General features: G+C 50.6%; 1 protein-coding gene across 1 annotated transcript in view; it reads right to left on the bottom strand.

Annotated features, from left to right (window-relative positions):
* Window positions 1-311: 311 nt before the first annotated feature.
* The window catches only part of PLB1 (phospholipase B1), a 120,842-nt gene continuing 102,015 nt past the window's right edge, over window positions 312-19,138 (bottom strand). The window contains exons 48-59 of the mRNA XM_006910435.3: window positions 18,556-18,623; window positions 18,248-18,291; window positions 17,930-18,029; window positions 14,411-14,462; window positions 13,324-13,404; window positions 11,871-11,936; window positions 11,249-11,343; window positions 9,950-10,031; window positions 8,864-8,968; window positions 8,279-8,374; window positions 2,265-2,339; window positions 312-692 (exon numbers count right to left, since the gene is read on the bottom strand). Coding sequence (XP_006910497.1) covers window positions 513-692; window positions 2,265-2,339; window positions 8,279-8,374; window positions 8,864-8,968; window positions 9,950-10,031; window positions 11,249-11,343; window positions 11,871-11,936; window positions 13,324-13,404; window positions 14,411-14,462; window positions 17,930-18,029; window positions 18,248-18,291; window positions 18,556-18,623 — 1,044 coding nt within the window. The 3' untranslated portion in view covers window positions 312-512. The remainder of the gene's footprint in view (window positions 693-2,264; window positions 2,340-8,278; window positions 8,375-8,863; window positions 8,969-9,949; window positions 10,032-11,248; window positions 11,344-11,870; window positions 11,937-13,323; window positions 13,405-14,410; window positions 14,463-17,929; window positions 18,030-18,247; window positions 18,292-18,555; window positions 18,624-19,138) is intronic.

Below are 19,138 nucleotides of genomic sequence, written 5' to 3'. Positions count from 1 at the left end.
CTACATTGTGCAGGGTATAAAACAGGTGCACAACAGGTACGTGTTGGATTGTATTGGACGGTGGCCAGCCAGCTCTAAAATTCCAGCTACCACCTGGTGACCCATGTTTTCCCCACCTTTGAAATAGTGAGTTTGGTGTCTCTAGGATATGCTTCTCCAGTACTGAGCTGGAGCCTGACAGGGGACCAGTTCTGGGCCATGGTCGGCTACCAATTAGGCAGCTCTGGCTGACAGGACACAAAAGGCTCCAGCCCTCACACTTATGCCACACAACAGATGGAAGGCGAGAGCTTTAAGCAGGTTAACCACAAAACAGGACAGCTTTGGTCTTTATTTAAATTTGCCAGTTCCAGGAACGTAGGCTCCATGCCCCAAGAAGTCATGATTGTCCCTTTGGCTCCCTACATCACCAAGTGTTAAAGCAAATGCTGTCTGGTGAAGAGTGTGGCTGGGGAATTTAGGGTGCATGCCTACACATGGCTGGCGGGCCTACAAGTTCATAGTGTCCAGGCTTACTGGAAGATTTTCCTCCACCCACCTCTTACGGCCCTCAACACCATCATGAAGCCGATGCCCACTGCAATGCCACCTCCTGCTGCCACAGGCACAGCCCAGGACAGCACCCTGGGGCTTGCTTCAGCCTGATCTGGGAGGAGCCGACTGTTCCTCAGGGTGTAGAGGTAAGGGCTCTCCTGTGGAGGACAGGATCAGGGGTTAAGGCCTCTGAAAACCATCCACCTGCCTACCTTAGGCTCGCTAAGTCTCTGTCCCAGAGATGCTACAATCACCTTGCACACGCCTATCACAGCTGATCTGTTTGAGTTCTCTCATCTACACTGTGCCCCGCTCTTCTGAAGGAGGAAGGGGAGCCGAAGTGGTCACCACCCAGCTCTGACCTCCTTGTGGTGTCTCACCAGCATCTCCTTTCCTGTCAGACTGAGTTTGAAAGATTGGGAACTGACAGGTGACCAATGGAAGAGTCCTGAGGAGCTGGCAGAGTCCCCACCTCTGTTTCCTCTAGGCCACCACTGGACAGTTCCCCTCACCCTCCCATCCGGGAGTGCCTGGGGAGCAGAGAAGGTCAGCGTGGAAGAACAACTGGTTTGGCTGGTTTTGTAGTAGATCTGAGAACTGAAAGTGAGAAGGGCTGAGGGAGGAGGTGCTGGTCCTGCCTGCTGGATTCTTTTCTCCCTCTCTCTGATCATGAATTCAGTGCCCACCTTGCGGGGGCCCTGTCACTGGGAATTGTCAGAGTACCTGAGGGTTAAGATGTGACCTCTCTCATTGTCCAGTCAGGAGATAAGACATGTTGAGAAACAATCACATCACAAAGGAGCTCGTCTTGTCTTATGAGAGGTATAAGCAGGAAAGAGAGACCAAGGCAGGTGTGTGTCTGGGGCAGGATGGGTAGGGTGAGATAAGGTGAAACCGTAGCCCAGGGAGGGCCACATCTGGAACTTGAAGGATGTGAAAATTTTTCATAGATAGACATGAGGGATGAACCTCCAGAAGGAGCAGATGGGAGGAAAGCACAGTCATGGGCAATCGTGGGGCTCGTCTGGGAAGAGGCTCCATTTTCCAGGAGCAGAGTGTGTCTAAGGTGACTGAAGAAGGTGCCCCCCATCTGGATTCTCTTCAATGGGCAGAGGGACCAGGGAAGGGTTTCGAGCAGTCTCGACAGGACTGGAGTTACTTCCGAGTAGGTTGTTCCATGTTCGCAGCAATTATGGGATGGATGGAGAAGGGAGAGAGGAGAGCTAGGGGGCAAGTTTGGGACTTTGTCAGTGGTCCGAGTAAGGGCAATAAAGTCCTAGAAAATGGCAGTGGTGGAAAGGGAGAAAGAAGGCTGCAGGCTCCCAGAACAGACACGGCGTCTTATTTCCCTTTCCCTGCCATGCCCCCACTCCCATGGGAGAGTTCCTTCGCCATGTTTAAGACAGAGAATGACTCAGACCCCTCAGGGGCAGAGCGTGACTCAAGGTCTGGCCAGCGCTGCCTGCCTCCCCTGAGTGCCTCTTCCCACTTCAGTCCGCACTGTGCTTTCTCCTTCCCCCCCTACTCATGGCTGCCCGCCCTCCGTGGAGCTAAGTGTCGAGGGCAGTGAGGAGTGCTGAGATCTGAGAATGGTGGCAGTGAGTGAGGGTACATGATGACAAAGCCTTCCAGGGGACTTTCATGTCTCCAGGTGCTACATCACACGACTCCCTCACCCCTCTCGCCCCCCGACATCTGTTCCACTCTGGACAGGCAGGACCTTTACTCACAGGAGAGGGGCACTTGAGTTTGGTTCGGCTGTAGGTGAAGTTGTAGAAGGTTGTTTTATTGCCCACTGGTTCCAGCTGAAGAGAGAAAAAGGAAACCTGATTCCCTCTGGAGTAGGGGAGACCACCCTATTGGTGGGGGCGGGGGGTGGGGCAGGGAGTATCTCACCCGATTCCCTCCCTTTGCAAGGCTGAAACCAGAGAGCGAGCAGGATCCATAGCAGACACCAGCAGCCCCGGGGCTGGAGCTGGACCTGACTCACACGCACAGAGTGACAGGTCAGAATCCGTCAGAGTTGGGTGGGCCCCTGAGTCTTGGACACTGAGACCCAGGAGAGATGGACCAGTCCAGGGGCCACAGTGAGTGGGATGGGCAGGGCCTGGAATCTCCCTCTCCTGCTTCCCCTGTGGGTGGCTCTCATCGCAGACCCTGCATCCTCAATTTTATAAAATGGCGATGATCACATTTACCAACTTCTTGAAGTGTGTGGGGCTAGTCATTTCAGGAAAACTTTGAAAATGTATCGGTCATCATGACATCGTTGCTACTGTCGGCTCCTCAGGCTTACGGAGTTGGCATTTTCTCACTGGCGCACCTTTGTATGCTTTCCTCATAGGTGAAAAAGTTTACTTGAAATATTCCTGGGAGCAACTGTGGTTCGGAGAAGTTCTGCTTAGTACTTTTGATCTTGGGACTCTCTGTGAATGGGCCGGAAACGGCTGTACCCCCTCCTCCCAGCATCCTTAGCCAATGGCCTGCCCCCTGACATGTGGCCAGCTCCGAGAAGGATGAATGCCTGGCATTCTCACCTATTCTGATTCTGACCTGAACATCTGGCCTCCACCATTTTAAAATCTACGTCCCTGTCTGTCTCTGACCTCGCCGGCTCCTGACCCATAGGTACTGCCTATGAGGTAAGTGAAAAGTATGCTGTGCCAGCCAATGACCACACCTGGCCCATGATTTTGCTTTTTGCTGTCTTAAAGAATTTTACATCTGTTCCTTAGTAACACAATTAGGAAGGACTGCTCTAGCCCTGGGAGAGACCACGGTGACTGGACAGAATACAGTGTGCACATCAGCTAGGGTCCTGGCTCTGCTGATAGTGACCTGTGTGGTGCTAGGCAGGCTCCTGAACTGTTCCCAAGGTGAGGGGCGGGGCATTCAGCCCTGTCCTGACAACTCCACATTGGGTGGTTGTGATCCTCAAATGAGAAGATGACACGTGAGCAGGAGGCAGCTTACATATACGAGAGTATTATTTCTATTTAGTGCCACCACAACAGAACCACCTCGTGACAGATGGATGCTGACGGTCAGGTTGGCCGATTCCCAGTGATATTCCAGGAACCCAGCAACTAACTGGTGCAGAGGAAGGTAATGACCATGTGGGTTTGACGATCGCCGTGAGTTTCTCCCTGTCTCGGTTGGAGCACAACCCATCCCCCATCCTTTACCGTCCTCCCCTTGATCACATCCCCTCGAGCTACCTTCGCCATTGCTCCTTATAACTCTTAGAAGAGTCGTTTGTAGTCACTGGCTGTACTTCCCAATCTCTCCTTTTCTCCACTGCCCATTCTAATCTGTCTTCGGTCCCCATCACTGGCGCTCTGGTCAAGGTCATCAGTGGCCTCCATATATTGCCAGATCCAATGGTCACTTTTTTTTTTGTCTTTATCTTGCTTGACTTTCCAGTAGCATTTGTCAAAGTCGATGCCTCCCTTTCAAAATACTCACTTCTCATCTCCCCAGACATGGCCTTCTTCTTGTTTCCCATCTCCCCACTCTCTCCACCTCTGTTGCTGGTGTCGAAAGTTGGAATGATTGTCCTGGGGCTTGGTACTCGGTCTGACACTCCTTTGCACCTATTCCTTCTTTACGAGCTCTCAGTTAGTTCCATGGTTTTGAATATCGCCTCTGTTTTAATGACCCCCAGATCTTTTTCTAAATCTCCATCCATGACCAACTCTCTGAGCCCTAGACTCCCACATTTCAGAGCTTACTTCATAACCCTAGGTGGCGATCTGGAAGGTAGCTCGCACTTACCACTTTCAAAATCGAACTCTGGTTTTCTCACCTAAGTCTAATTCTCTCTACCACTTCGACCATCCACTAAATTTCCCCAACCCCAAACTGTGGAGTCAGCCTTTACTCCTCTTTTATCTCATCTGTCACCCAGTCTAAAACATATCCCAAATCTGACCACTTCCCTCCTCCTCCATGCCATCGCCCTGGTCCCAGCCACATTCATCTCTTGCCTGGACTCCAGCAGCCTCCTAATGGTCTTTCCAATTCCATTCTTGATTCCTTCCAGTCCATCTCTACACAGCAGCCAGAGGGTAAACCAGACTGTATGGCTCCCCTGTCGAAAGCCATCCAAGGACGAGGCCCTGATCATTTCCCCCCAGTCACATTGGCCTTTATGTTCCTCAGACACTTCTAGTTCATTCCTGACTCTGGGCTCGCACAGGTCCTATTTCCTCTGCCTGGAACACTCTGGCCCAGACCTCTGCATGCCTGGCAGCCTCTCCCAGTTCACACGTCATTTCTTTGGTGAGGCTTCCTTCTCCCTTATCGTCACTCTGTCACATCATCCTGCTTTATTCTTTTTAAGCCCTGAATGAAATTACCTTGTTGGTGTGTTTCTTTTTCTCACTAGACTGTAAGCTTTATGAGAACAGGGACATTCTCCTTCACTGCTGTGCCCCATACCTCCACCCCCCAGCACCTGGACTAGTACTCACCACATAGCGATACTCAATATATAGTTGCTTAGTGAGTGGATGGATGAACTGGAGTCACAGAGACCTAAGGGGAGCAGCTCAGAGGGAGACGGCCTGGGGCCGGCCCCAGGAAATGGGGTTGTTCTTCCTAGAACTCATCTTTCCTAAGCCAGACACACCAACAAAGTGCCAAATGACAGGACAGGGTGCAAAGGGGTTGAGTGGGCCTCTTGACTGCTCTGGGGATTCAGAGAAGGCTTCCTGTAGGAGTTGGCACTGGAGCTGAGGTGAGGAAAGGCTAGCCAGGAGCAGGTTGGGAGGGCAGTCCAAGATAAGAGGGTGAGTGAGAGCAGACATAGGCAGAGACAGCATGGGTTGCCAAGTACAAATTAGATTGCCAAGTACAAATCAGAGGATGGCAGAATGGCTGCTGGACAGGTTGATTGGGGCCCAATCCCAGAAGGCCTGGTGTGCTAAGGGGCCTGGCCTTTCTGCTTCTGGGAGAAGCAGGCCTTAGAATTTTGAAAGCAGGGTGTGACTTGGTCAGATTTTCACTCCTGCAGACTACTGTGGTTGCCCTGTGGTGAATTAATCTCAGGCAATGGTTTGCAAACCCTGCACGGTAATGTCACCTGGGAAGCTTTTAAAACATACTGAACCCAGGTGCCACCCCAGACTAAGTCAGACTTTCTGGGAATGAGGCCCAGGTACTGGTGCTTTATTTTTAAGTAAAATTTTAACTGAAGCTAGCACATATAGAAACAAGTACAAATCATAAGTGAGATGATAAATTGTGATAAAATTAACATACCCACGTAACCAGCATCCAGATCAAGGAACAGAACATTACTAGCACTCAGAACCCCCTGCCACCCTCATTCAGTATAATTCACCCCCCGATAAGACCATACATTAATTTGCTTGTTTTTTAAATTTGTATATGTTGCTGCATGTTGTTGAAGTTTGTTTAGTCTCATTGAAAGGTATTCCATTCTCCTGTTGGTGGACATTTGGGGATTACAAATAGCACCGCTCTGAAACTTCTTGTATGCATCTTTTGGTGAATGTGTGTGCTATTTTCTGACGGGGGTATATGCAGGAATGGAATTGTTGAGTCACAGAAAATATGTATGTTTAGCTTCAGTAGATATGTAAGGTTTTCCAAAGTGGTTATAGGCATGAATTATTTTTAAAGTGTCAAGATGATTCTACGCAGCCAGAGTTGAGAATTGCTGTTTAAGGGCTGTAAACCCAGAGACAGGGACATCAATCAGGAGGCTAGGCTGACACCCAGTACCTTGGGAAATACAAATATTAGATGAAAATGGGATTTGCACAGGAGGGAGCAGCCAGCAGTGGAGGAATAGGCATCAGAAAAAAGAGGAAAAACTCTAAGACAGAAGAAGAAAAAGGAAGAGAAAAGAATTTCCTGGTACTCCTGATGTTTTTGTGCTTTGCAAAAGTCTCTGGAGGGGTCTTCGGCCATGCCACCCTGAACAAGCCTGATCCCGTCTGATCTCGGAAGCTAGGCAGGGTCCGGCCTGGTTATTACTTGCATGAGAGACCACCTAGGAAGACCAGGTGTTGTAGGTGTAAAAAATAAATAAAAAACAAGGTCTTTGCAATCTGTGAGGTCAACCAAGGGTTGCCTTGCCTAAAAAAAAAGTCTCTTACACTGTTGAGAGAAGGGGTAGGAGATGAAAATTTTCAAGTGTGTTTGTTGCCACAGTAGGGGACCCTGGGAGCGTCAGCCAAAGCCTGCAGACACTATGTCATGGGACTCTAATTATGAGACATGAATTCACCAGTTACATATGTGCTTATCTGGTTGGGAGTGGGAAGGCCAGGTAGTGCTGTGTCCATAACACTAGGCGATTAGACTTGGGTTCTAATCCCTGCTCTGCCACTAACTGGCTGTGGGACCCTGGGCAAATTGCTTCCTGTCTCTGCGTTTTTGTTACAGAGCATTCTGGCTAGATGACTTCTAAGACATTTTCTAGTTCTAGTGGCCTATTATGTCACTCTAGGGGTGAAATTCCAGTAAGATGATGATCTCAAAAGTTGGTATGATGCAATAGCTTTATATTTGAGATCTTGGGGGATAAATGGGACCATGCATAGATAGATACTCATTCGTTATGGGTGGCGTGGATTTTAAAAGGAATCAAATCACATGACTCAGCCACTGACGGACAAACTGGACTTTAAAACAAATCTGCAAAAGAAACGAATTATATTGTGCCAACTTGGATTAAAAAAAATTACTGTGGAGGTTGGGTGGGAGGGAATGTAGATGTTTTGATTGAAATTCAGAGTCCTGGGCTGACAGTATGAGGAAAGATTTAGGAGTAGGCAGAATGCGATGTCAACAGGAAGAAAACACCAGGAAAACAAAAGTAGAGAAAGGATGAGTCTGCAATGAGGTAGGCCAAGGATAAAACCCATTTGTATGCTGTTCTGAGGAAAGGTTGCTAGAGAGTAGGTGTAGCTAAGGAGACAATCAATATTGTGACCTATTGGGTGAGTTGACAGGTGTGGGAATATTTGCACAGTGGTGCTTGGCAGAGACACAGCAGGCCTGAACTTGCTGCAAAAGGAGCAGGAGTGTCGATTGTTTAGTCACCGTGGGAGAAATGAAGGAACATGTAGGTTGGGGTGGGGATTGGGTTCCCACTGGGCCTAGATCAAAGGAAGCCAGTGGGTTGGAAAGGCATTTCATTTGCTCTGCTCAAGAGGATACAGTCAGGCTCTGTACAAACGTAGCTGATCGATCAGGCATAAAGGGCAGAGGCAAGGCCAGGTGTCGCTGTGGCCCCTGGGCTGTATGTTCTTTGCATAAGGTCCCCTTCGCCAGCTTAAAGGACAAGAATAGGTGGCAGGCTAGGTGGCTCTTTTCTCTTTGCTGTTTAAACAAGTGATGTTGGGAATGTGCTGAGACTGGAGGAATGGGGCTGACATTTGTTGAATGTTACCGTGCTGGGTGCTCGGTCCTACATGATCTCAAATTTCTGAGATCTGTGTCATTTTCATTGTTTTTACAGATGGCCAGAGAAGAGAGAGAGATCATTTGCCCAGGGTCACATGGTAAGGGATTGAAGCTGTTATTTTTATCCAGTCTATCTGATTACAAAGTTATCCCCCATAGCACTGGGGTATTACCGAAAGATTCAGATCTGTCGGGACGAGTAAGGTGTGTGGCCCTGTTGAGCTTTGGGGAGAAAGGAGCTTTGTCAGACAGTAGGTTTTCATTGTGGGAAACAGTCGACATCCTAGGATTGCCCCCCGGCACTCACCATGTTGTTCCAGAGTGCGATGGCCATCTCGGCATGACCACGTTCTGAGAAATGGAAACAGTCCTCGGAGAAGAAGGTGTGGTCAGCGTCCCCTCTCTGTGACCAAAGGCAAGGGGATTATCTTCCTGGGACAAGGGCACTGCTACCTGCCTCCCACCCACCCGGCACCCTGAGCATTTCTCCTCCCATCCTTTCGACTCTGCTGGCTTAGGTATCGATAGAGAAATTTTACAATTTTTGAATTTTTTTAAACACACACGAATTCTAGCCGCCCTCAGTCCATCCCTATTCCTTCAGCATCCCCGCCCTAATAGTTGAAAAAGAATACGATTTTGTAGGAAGCTTTCCATTCTATCTCTATCTGGCAAATAGCAGGGCCATGCCCGGGGAGCTTGGTCAATGTTTATTTTCTCTTTCCAAGTACATCTAGGTTCTAATCACACTCCGAAAAAGCGGCGGGGAAGAGGAAAAGCGGAAAAAGCAACCCCTCCTGAAGAGAGAGGGTCAGAAAACTGCCCACATAGAGAAGGACGGGCCTAAGGTACGGCTCTGCACGTGTGCCTCCCAGAAATGCCCGCCGCTTACCTCGTTCAGGGGGACAAGAGTGTTTTGGAAGAAAGGCTGCACGACCACTGTGAAGTCCTTGCGCTGCAGGTACTGGTGCCAGTAGGAGTACCTGGAGATGTCACTCTGGGACCGGGGAGAGAGGCGGTTCAACCCTCCTGGCAAAACTAGACAGACAGGTTCTAGTCCTGCTGCCTTGGGTTGGTAGTGATGGGGGCCAACCCACCCTAGAGAAGGGTGACTTAAAGGGGCTGCTCTAGTGTGCAGCACTCATGCAGGAGCACCACCCACTTCCACTCCAAAGTGTCTGTAAGGCCGGGTCTGAGCTGTTGACCAGACTGCTTGGGCCAAAGGCCTCCCCTGTTCTCATTGCATGGAGAGGTGCATTAGGAGACGGTTCTAATTCAGTTCAGCTCCAACTCAAAGGGGGAACATTTCAACATCAGCTCCTCAAATGCCCGTGATCTTGAGGGATGAGCATTCATAGTCTTTGGCCTTCTTAAGTGCCAGTATGTGGACTCTAAAAGGGATAGACTAGATGAGCTTATCCCCAAGGAGCTTAATATCCATCTGGGAAAATAAGATGTAAAAAACCACATGTGAACCATGGAGGGCTTTAGGGTCAGTGAGGGGCAGACTCAAGTTCATGGGGGGAGACAGCTGAGGGTGAAGTTTGGTCAGGGGAAGTGGCTTAGAAGAGGTAAGAAGACATACCTCGTTGGTGAGATGAATAATTTGCAGAAAGGCTCAGGGTGTGCATGTCACGGGAGGGGACAGTAAGTAGGGTTGGGCTAAGCTTTATGTTCTTAAAGAGGGAGAGGGGCCAACAGGCAGCGAACATCACCCCTCCGTCCTCTGGGTGGGGGACTAGGCCATCTACTCTGGGAGCTGAGTGCTCTTGACCTGAGGCTGAGGCTTTCCCAGCTTCCCTTCCGAGACTTCTCACTCCCCTCCCCAACCTTGGCGCTCAATTTGCCCAGATAAATATTTCAGGGGCTGTGATCTGCCTTTAGGGAGTAGCCTTGCTCTCAGAAGATCCCTTGACTCTGGAATAAAGGGGCCCCTCACTTGGGGCAGTAAGCGGGGCGACTGTGGTGGCAGGTTCACCTGGAAGTTCCAGTTCACTTTCTTCAGTTCTTGAATCTCAAGAGAGTTCTCCTGGGAACGTGTGAGGCAAGTGCAGTTGTTCCTGTAAGACAAAGTGTCCTATGAAAAAGCTCACTGGGGGCAGCCTGTCTCTGCAGCCTTGGGGAGGCTGACTCCCACACAGAGGAAGCTGCTACCCACAAGGGCCTGGACCCTGTGCTGTCTCCCGTGGGAAGGTGGTGAGACACAGGTCCCCCATAATGGTCTTGCTGACTTGTGGAGAAACTCAGGGTCACGAGATCCAGGAGGTGCTTGCTGAGAGAGAAAGTGGAAAAGTTGGCTCTCGACGCCTGAGTCTCCTTGTGGACAGGCTGCCAATTCTGCCTGCCTGCTCCGTCCCAAGTCTGTGGCTCCTGTGGTTACTACAGGGACTAACCAGGTAGGGATGAGGCTGGAGTTAGGGGAAGACCGCCAAGGGTCAACCAGCTTGAGATGCCCTGACAAGGTGGAATGCAAGGCCAGCAGATCCTGGAAGAGCTTGTCATACCCCCAGCCAATGGCCGATCCACTCAGGGGCCAGGTTCCTAGCAAGAATGGAAGCCAGCTGGTAACTTTCTCAGTAAGTCCATTTGACTCTGGATAGATCCCCTCAACCCCGTACAGAATCTCCTCCCCCATAGCAAAACTGAGTGACCTTCTGGCCTTGGAAGATGGCAACTTCCTGCCAGGGTTGTAGCTGAGCTTTAAATAAATTACCTTAGCTCCAAGCCTGGCTTTCGAGGACAGTCTCATCACGGATATTATAAAAGCCACTATTTCCTTAGTGCCTGTCCCACGGGGACAGGACTTTATATGCATTTCTCTAGAACCCACGTCTACTTTGCAAGGAGATGTTCCAGGCGAGGCGTAAAAGGCCCAGAGAGGTTTATGCAGTTTGCGCAAGGTCCCACAGCTCCTAAATGGCAGAGCCAGGATTCGAGGCCAGATACAGCTGTCTTGAAAGCTCATTGTCCTGTGCCGCCTCCCAAATATGGGACAACTCGCTTGAGTTGGAGTTTGGAATCAATGACAGTGTCAGGGGGCCTTAAGAATCATTTAGTCTGTCTGTCTCACTTTATAGAAAAGCCAACTGGGGTCCAGAGAAACGACATGGCTTGCATAGAGTGGGCATTCAGAAACGCAGAGGCCTTTAGAAATGGTTTTCCAATCCCCTGGCTAAACGCCGATGTTGCCCTCTGCATAGGACTGTCACCTTGTTGGCGTCTGTGAGCCCTGCTCTCCCCGGGTGCCCTAATCCTGGGACCATGACTGTGTACTTACCCAGCTGCCAGCGGCATGCTACATTTCCCGCCTTGGCCCTGGTGCAGGCTAGTCAGCTCCATGACCACCACCATGTTGATGAAAGCTCTCGGGAGCTGTGGGGAGCAGAGGGGTGGGCTTCATTAGTCCCCAGGGAGTTGTGGGAGGGCCACTAGTTACTGCTGGAAGGAGCTGAGGGGATCATCTACAACTCAACCTCCCCCTCCCAAATTCTCCTAATAAACTGAGGCCCAGAACGGGGCAGAACTGTTTTATCTCACTGAAACTGCTTTATCGGGCTCACTTTCTAGATTGGGAAACTGAGACACAAGTCACTCGCTTGGCGTCACATCGCTAGTAAGCTGCAGTGCTTCGCTACAAATACGCCAGCCGGCTCTAGAGGCCAGCTCTTCGCCGCTCAACAGTCAGATTCAGTAAGAATTTCCCCCTCAGAGGAGCTTGGCAGCGAGCTGCCCCCACCCCTTTCCCATCCTGGTGCTGCTCCCTGTGGGGATCTGCTCAGTGTGTATCTCCCTGAACACAACTTGCCTAGATGCACCCTGAGAGCAGCACAGGGAGGGAGCAGACAGGCAAGTTGCTGGCAGGAGATGGGACCCAGGCTTGTGCCTCTGCTCTTTCCTACCTCCTTGTAGAGGATGTCCAGGGCCTGCTGGATGTGCTGAACATACTCCCCAGCTAAGTGGGCCTCCTGTGAAGGGAGAAGGCAAGTGGTCTGTTGCCCAGCCCGTGTAGCTTTTGAAGAGTCTCTTGTAAGAAATCATCCCTTGACCCCTGCTAGACATCCAAAACCCCCACCCCACCCTGCTCCATATCCCCAACCCTGAGGCAGACCCTGGCAGTGCTGGTCTGGTGTCTGCCACTTTTCCAGTCCTATCTGCCACTAGCCTCAACCTTCTCCAATCACAGCGGGACCTCTGATGGACATGCTCTCGTTCCTCTGGGCTTTGGCCATGCTGACCCCACTGCCTCCCGCTAACTCCTACTATCCCCGTGTGACTCAGCTCGAGGGTCTCCTCCTCTGACCCATCTCCCAAATGGAGGCTGATTTAGCCCCTTCCTGCTTAGTCCTGAGTGGTGGCCCTCAGGTCCTTTTCACAAAAATGCTCTCAGGAATGTAAACTGTTCCCACAGGGACTGGCATTCTGGGGCTTGTAGAGGCACTGGCCACAGGTGGCTCTGGGTTCACGTCTGGCTTCCTGGACTCGGCTGAGTCTAGGACACACACGATGACATTTAAACTCTCATGGGGCTGGTTTGCTTCTGCCTCTTGAGTCTGGACAGTTAAGGGGGAGAATAGACGGGAAATGGCCTGGAAGCGTGAATTCCCATGTGGGGGGAGGAATGCTCATTTGTCCCTCAGTGGTCATCTCTGAGCCACAGGGAATGATCAATGCTTCTCCCCCACCGCCTGTGACCGCCAAACATTCCGCCATGACCCCTGAGTTATGGCAGCTGCCTTTTTCTGGCCAAATAAAATACAGGATGTCCTCAGCTTAGAACAAGATGTGTTCCAAAAGTTATAACTTCCAAAAGTTTGTAAGTCTGGACATAGTTCCCCACAGAAAGAACGTTAGAAACGAGGTTGGGCTCCCAGGCCAGTGGCGAGGGCTGATGAACTTGTGATGTCCCTGAAAGGCAGCAAGCCACCCCACTGCGACGGGTTCAGTTTTCTCCAACCCCGTTTATGACGTCGTTTCAGCCTCCCTCTGCACCCCCCCCCCGCCAAAAAAAAACACACCAAGAAACAGGGCAGGGACGGCAAGCAGGGGTGGGTGGGGTGTATGAGTTGCCCACTGGATACCAGAGAACACTCTTTGTGTGCATTTGAGAGGCCTCCCCATCCATCAGCAAGTGCCTGAAGAGTGGGTATGTCTAGATGCTTTTGGAATTGGGGAACCAAAGCCTCTGCTCTCCAAGGGACGCCTCAGCAGTGGGGAAGGCCAGACCTCATGAGGCATGTGTGAGCCAGGGGCTGCCTGGGAGAGCACGAGGGAGCTCGGGGCCCTGGGCATGGATAACGACACTAGTCAGCAGCTCCGTCATCAGGTTCCCAATGGGACTGGTCGGGGGCCTACCGGGTTCTCGCAGTAATGACACAAGTCGTTCCTCCCAATGAAGAGTGTGATCAGCTTCCAGTCTTTCTCCAGGTTGATTTCCTGAGGGGACGGAAGATCCTGAGTTTAGGGTCTGGTGGGGGGCACATGCAGGTGGTGCTCACCAGGCTAGACAGCCCGCCAAGTGCCTTTCACCCTCTATCACGATGGAGAGGCAATGCCAAGTGGAGCCTCCCTCACCTTGGTGCTGGGGCAGGAAGATCGGGTTGCGGGGGGAGCGGAGAGGAGAGTGCGCGTGTGTGCGTGTGTGCGTGTGTGCATGTGCATGCGCGTGTGTGCATGTGCGTGTGTGTCTGCTCACACAGTGCAGAGGACTATTTTCCCTTTGAAAACCTCTTCAGAAGGCTGCAGCCCCAGGTGAAGTAGGGCATATTAACACACCGCTGAAATGTGATCCGAAGGCCTTCAAAGGAGCTGAGGGCAAAAGATGCAGCTAGAAGCAAAAGCCCAGAGCTGCCTCTTAGGAGAGCTCTTCACATCTGGGACTGGGGCGGGAGCGGGGAGTGGGGGAGGACAGGACAGGGAGCCCGGCGTGGACCGAGAGGTAGGGTGGAGGCTGGGGGGCCCTCGGGGGAGCCTGCTTTCCACTCAGCCACCACCATAATAGGAGTCCTGCCAGGAGCTGAATTCCAAGGCACAAACATAGCATTAAAAAAGGACCAGTTAGAAGATTTAGAGGGGCCGGGAGAAAGGGAAGGTCGGAAGGACTGGAATGAGAAGCCTATTTTTAGAACCCAGCATTTGCATAATAGGGCTCTGCTAAGCCAACTCTGGGGAAAGAGGGAAGCTGCCAGAGATCAACAAGTCTCTGCTCAATCTCTCCCTCCTGCAGCCGGCCCTAGGGGTGGGAGTGACAGAGCTGGGGGTTGCAGGGGCAGCAAATATGGTGCCTTTGTGGTCAGGCCTGCCGTCGTAGCTCATTTGGCCCCTCAAAGACAAGCCGAGAGCAGGAGCTGCAGTGGTGCAGAGGGGGCTCTTTTAGGGCTGCTGCACCCACCCCAGCTGGAAACCTGGCGCTTTTTAGGGTAGCCCAGGGTCCCATACTCACAGGGCTGCTTTTCATTCGCTCCACCAGGTCCCGGGCCTGAGCTGGCATGTCCCTAGGCAGGGGAAGAGCAGTTGGACCTTAGAGCTGGCTCAAGAGCAAGTGCTGAAGTTATAGGACTTTGGCCTGGCCAGGATGTGTTTCAAGAAAACAAACGCTTTGTAAAGTTTATTCCTTCAGAACGTATCGAAAGGCTTGATTCTCACAAAGTGTCCACCTAGTGATAAAGACCTGCCATGGACCTGGAGCCACATGGATCCAGACCCTGCCAGGGGCTAATCTGCACCCCACCATCTCTTTTTGGCAGACCCCAACCTCCTAGGCCACTTGGGGTGGGATCTGCTCAACCCTCCATCAGGGATGTTCTCTCGTATTTCATCCAGCTCTCTCACTGCAAGCTGAGCCTGTTCACTTCTTATGTGGCTGCCTGTTTTAAAAATAACCTTTTGTATATTTGAAAAAATGTCATAGCCCTAAATTATCCCTCAGCTTTCTCCTTTCCAGGCGTCACAACTTTAATCTTTACTTCTGAGTCCTCCTCTCTGTTCCTTTATTCCTTTGTATTTCTCCTCTGTAATTACTTTAGATGTCCGCACTATTCTCTATCACCCTCCACGAACGATACGGGACAGGGGGTGAGGGGGAACAGAAACAGACAGGATTAGTTCTTTTATCTCCTGGATGTCAGCCATGAGCAGAGAAATGAATGCTTCTGCATGAGATCTGTACGTCTGTGGAATACTACTCAGTAATAAAAAGAAATGGATTATGAGACACTCGACAACATGGATTCATTTCAAAATAAGTGTGCTAGGTGAAAGAGTTTAGACAAGAAAGAAGAACATAGTCTGTCATTCCATTTATGTAAAATTCTAAAAAATTAAGATCCATAGTGACAGAAAGCAGGTCCAAGGTTACCTGGAGGGGGCGGGTAGAGACAGGGCAGGTGGGTGTGTTTATCACCTGACTGCAGTAATAATTTCACTGGTATATGCGTATGTAAAGCTTATCAAGTGGTATACTTTTAAGTGTACAGTGTAACGCATGTCCATTAGAGCTTTTTTAAAGATGTGTATATGAGAAGCTATGTCAACAAAGGGATACTGCCAATAGAAGCTTCCTTGGAAGAAATCATAGAAGCAGTCACTGGTACAGGATGGCCGTTTTAAATCTCCGCACGCCACGATGGGCTGAGCACGTGGCCAAGCACACGTGGCACCATCCCTGCCCTTGTTTCTCATTAACACATCCAGGTGACAGCCCACACACTATTGCTATTGATGGATACACCAGAAAGCTATCAAGAAAGCCTGTCCTGGTTAAAGGTGACCACAGAAGTGCCTATAACTTCTTAACAGTTTCAAGACAGGACTAGGGGAATTCATGGGTAATAAGTGCTAGGGGAAAACCAGGCATGCCCACTTCCTCCTCCCTTCCCAGCCATATTCTTCCTATCCTCAGGCTCAAAGCAAATCTTACCTCCCGGGAGCCTTCTCTCTGAGCTCATTTATCCACACGCCTCTTCCATTTCCTTTTCTATCCCGGTGCCAAGGGCTCTGCTCTGGGAGTTATGGGACCGGGGTTCTCCTTTTAGATCTGCTACAAACTTGCTGTGCGAGCCTGCCCGAGTTACTGAATCCTGCTAGGGTTGGACTTTTTTTTTATCTTTTAAATGAAGAGGTTGAACTAGATATTTCTGGGGTCCCTTCCAGGTCCGCATTTATATTTGGATTGCCCAGTCCACACTCTACACCTTTCTGTTGGTTATACTCCAAAGTACAAAATCATGTCAGTCTGCAGTGTTGCCATATATAACACTTTTCACCCCTAAAGTTTTTGTTTAGTCTCAACTAGACAGCAAACTATATAGGCAGAGATTTTACCATTTGATTCTTTTCTATCTTCTTAGTAACCACCTCTGGGCTCAGCCCTTGGAAGGTATTCAATGAATTTTTGCTTATTGAACGTTGGAAGGGAAGTTAGATGTGGAATGAAACTTTGAAACTAATATCCTAATAATGGCGATTTTTGGGGGCATACATATTATATACTTTGTGTTTTCCATGATTATCTCATTTAAACCTTATAACAACCCAGAGAAGTAGGTACTATTATCCCCATTTATAGATGATGAAACTAAGACTCAGAGACGCTAAGTGACTTGCCCCAGGTCACACAGCTAGCAAGTCTGGGAGGTTGGATCTAGACACAGATGGTCTGACCCCAGGGCCCATTATCTTAGTTGCTATGCTGTGGCATTCATCTTTCTCTTACGTTAACTCATCCTTATCCACACCATACTAAATGACAGAGTGCAAATAAAGGAGAGACAGAAAAATTCTCCAACCTTGCTTACTTTATGGCTTACTTGCCTTTCTCCTAACATGGGAGGGACACAAGATACTAACAAGAAGCTATGTGTCACTTCTTTCCCTGACACTGATTTGTTCTGGTGGAGGCACTGAGCAGCCATGAAACAGGAAAGTCAGTAAAAGTGAAAGGAAAAAGGGGCTTGAATGTCAACAGACTAAGGAATCACCACCTGGTTAATGAAGCCTGGGCTGTAGAATAATAAATGATGATAATGATGATGATAATAATAATAATAGTAATGGTAGTAATAGCAGTTAGTAATAGCTTCATTATGGCTCCATGAAGCCCAGTTTTCTGCAGAAAAAAATAAGGTTTTCCTGCTTATGACATTGAGGAACTGACATCACTTCCTGTGTCTCAGAGCCTCAAAATGAGCTGGGGCCCTCTTTACTACGTCTGAAAGGAATGCTCCCTGGATACACAATGAGTCAAGCCAGTGTCGTTTCCTTGGTGACCTGAGTCCAGCGATCCTGCTATAAAGCATGTACCTAGCACGCTCTGTGCAGAATATCAACGAACTCTGTCAGGCATTTCATCTTTAATTATCTGGGTTGTTGTCAACAATAGAAATCTGAGTGAAAACAAACAACTGTCATGCTGTTTCAGAGGACTCAAACATCTAACTCCCTAATGTCAAAATAACAGCTCTTTCGGCTGGGACTGGAGGTTCCAAGGAGAGGGGAGAGAGAGGAAGGGCCACCGGCCACCAGGTCACACACTGAGTTCCTGAGATGCCGAGAAGTGCCCTGAACATTTGACCTGAACCTCCGCTGGGCCGGGAGATCAGCTGGAGTCAGCAGGCCAGCTCCCCAAGGGGGTGCGGCTGCTTCCTGACGACCCACCCCAAGTGTGCGCTTCCTCCTGCTGCCCTGAGGGGCGGTAACAGCACAGTGGGCAGAAGGAAAGTCAATTCCATCTGGTCTGATCCTGGCTCCTTGGATAACTTTGGACCTTTCAGGAAACTTTCTAAGCCTCATGCTGGTGCTCATCTTGAAGGGTATGAGGATTACATGAGATAATCACATGAGAGGTCAGCTCAGGGCCAAGCACACAGAAGTGCTCCATGCATAGCAGCTACGAGTGCCCATCTGGGCGGGACTCCCAGACACCACCCTCCTGTCCTCCCCTCCTATACCCACGGCTCCTCACCGAGCTCTGGCCCCTTCCACTGCGACATTCAGTCCTGCCGTCTCCTCCTGTGTACCGGTGGAGAACCCGAGGATGTTAGGGTTGAACTTCTTCAGAATATCTTTTAAGAGGGAGGAAGCAGACAGCACAGGTGAGAGGGAGATGGGTGTGCAGCGTTGGGGTGCAGGTTGGGGGCAGGACAGTTCTGGGTGTTTTCAGGGGTGGCTGACTTCCCTCCCTGCAGATAATCTTCTCTGCCTTTGCTCGGCGGGGAGGCCCTGGCTTCAGTGAGGGGTTGGCAGGGTCATAGTGACGGTGCTTCTCTGTGTTGCTACTTACTGGCCAGCGTGGTGTGGGTCTCTAAGGCGCCATCCCCTCCAACGCTGGGGAAGAGAAACATATTTGTCAAAATCCCCCCAACCTGCTGCTCCACATGTTACCATGTTTCCGAGTCAGAACCAGAGCGTCTGCCCCCGGCGCATGATTCCCATCACCCTTAGGACTAACACAAGGGTCAGGGGGCTCCTTGCAGTTCGGCACTGGGCCACGGAACCTGGCGTCGTCTCTGGAGAGGTGGCAAGGAAACACACCACACATGCTCTTTGGGGGAACATTATCAATAGAGAATAAGTGCAGAGCATCCTCACCTCCAGGACAGTCCCCGCCAGGATACGAGCCCGTCACTGGAGTTGCCTGGGAGGGCTCCCGCCGCCGTCTGTGAAAAGCAACGAGGAGGTTGCAGACGTGGCCGGGCCCAGGTGCAGGCCACGGGCACTGGGAGAGGCCCTACTTGCCCTGTGTAGCAGCCTGGATTTACCTTTTCTGAAGGTGGTACCCGTTTTTCTCTGAGTCATTCTGACTCCCCAATCCTCTACACGCAGGCAGAAACCAAGTCCTGGAAGAGCTGAGATTCTCCATCCCCAGTCTCTCTAGCTCCCATTTCTTTCTCTCCTTGCCGTATTCCAAGGTGAGACTCTCCACTCCTTGCCACGCACAACTCTCTGGCCTCCACGTCTCTTCCCTTCTCACCAGGCTGTCCACCTGCTCTTCTCCGCAAACCTCATACCTCCTGACTCTGACCTTGTGGTGGGTGTCCCTCACCCACAGTGCCAAAGCCCACCCCCTTCACCAACGTTCTGACCTCCCCACCCTCTGGTTTCCACTCTCCTTCCCTTGTTCACCACCCTCCTTTCCTGTCCACGGGAACCTTCAGGTCTAAGCAAATTGATC

Source organism: Pteropus alecto, unplaced genomic scaffold (assembly GCF_000325575.1).
Source record: "Pteropus alecto unplaced genomic scaffold, ASM32557v1 scaffold61, whole genome shotgun sequence".
Lineage (NCBI taxonomy): Eukaryota > Metazoa > Chordata > Mammalia > Chiroptera > Pteropodidae > Pteropus > Pteropus alecto.
This window is presented reverse-complemented; position numbering and strand designations above follow the sequence as displayed.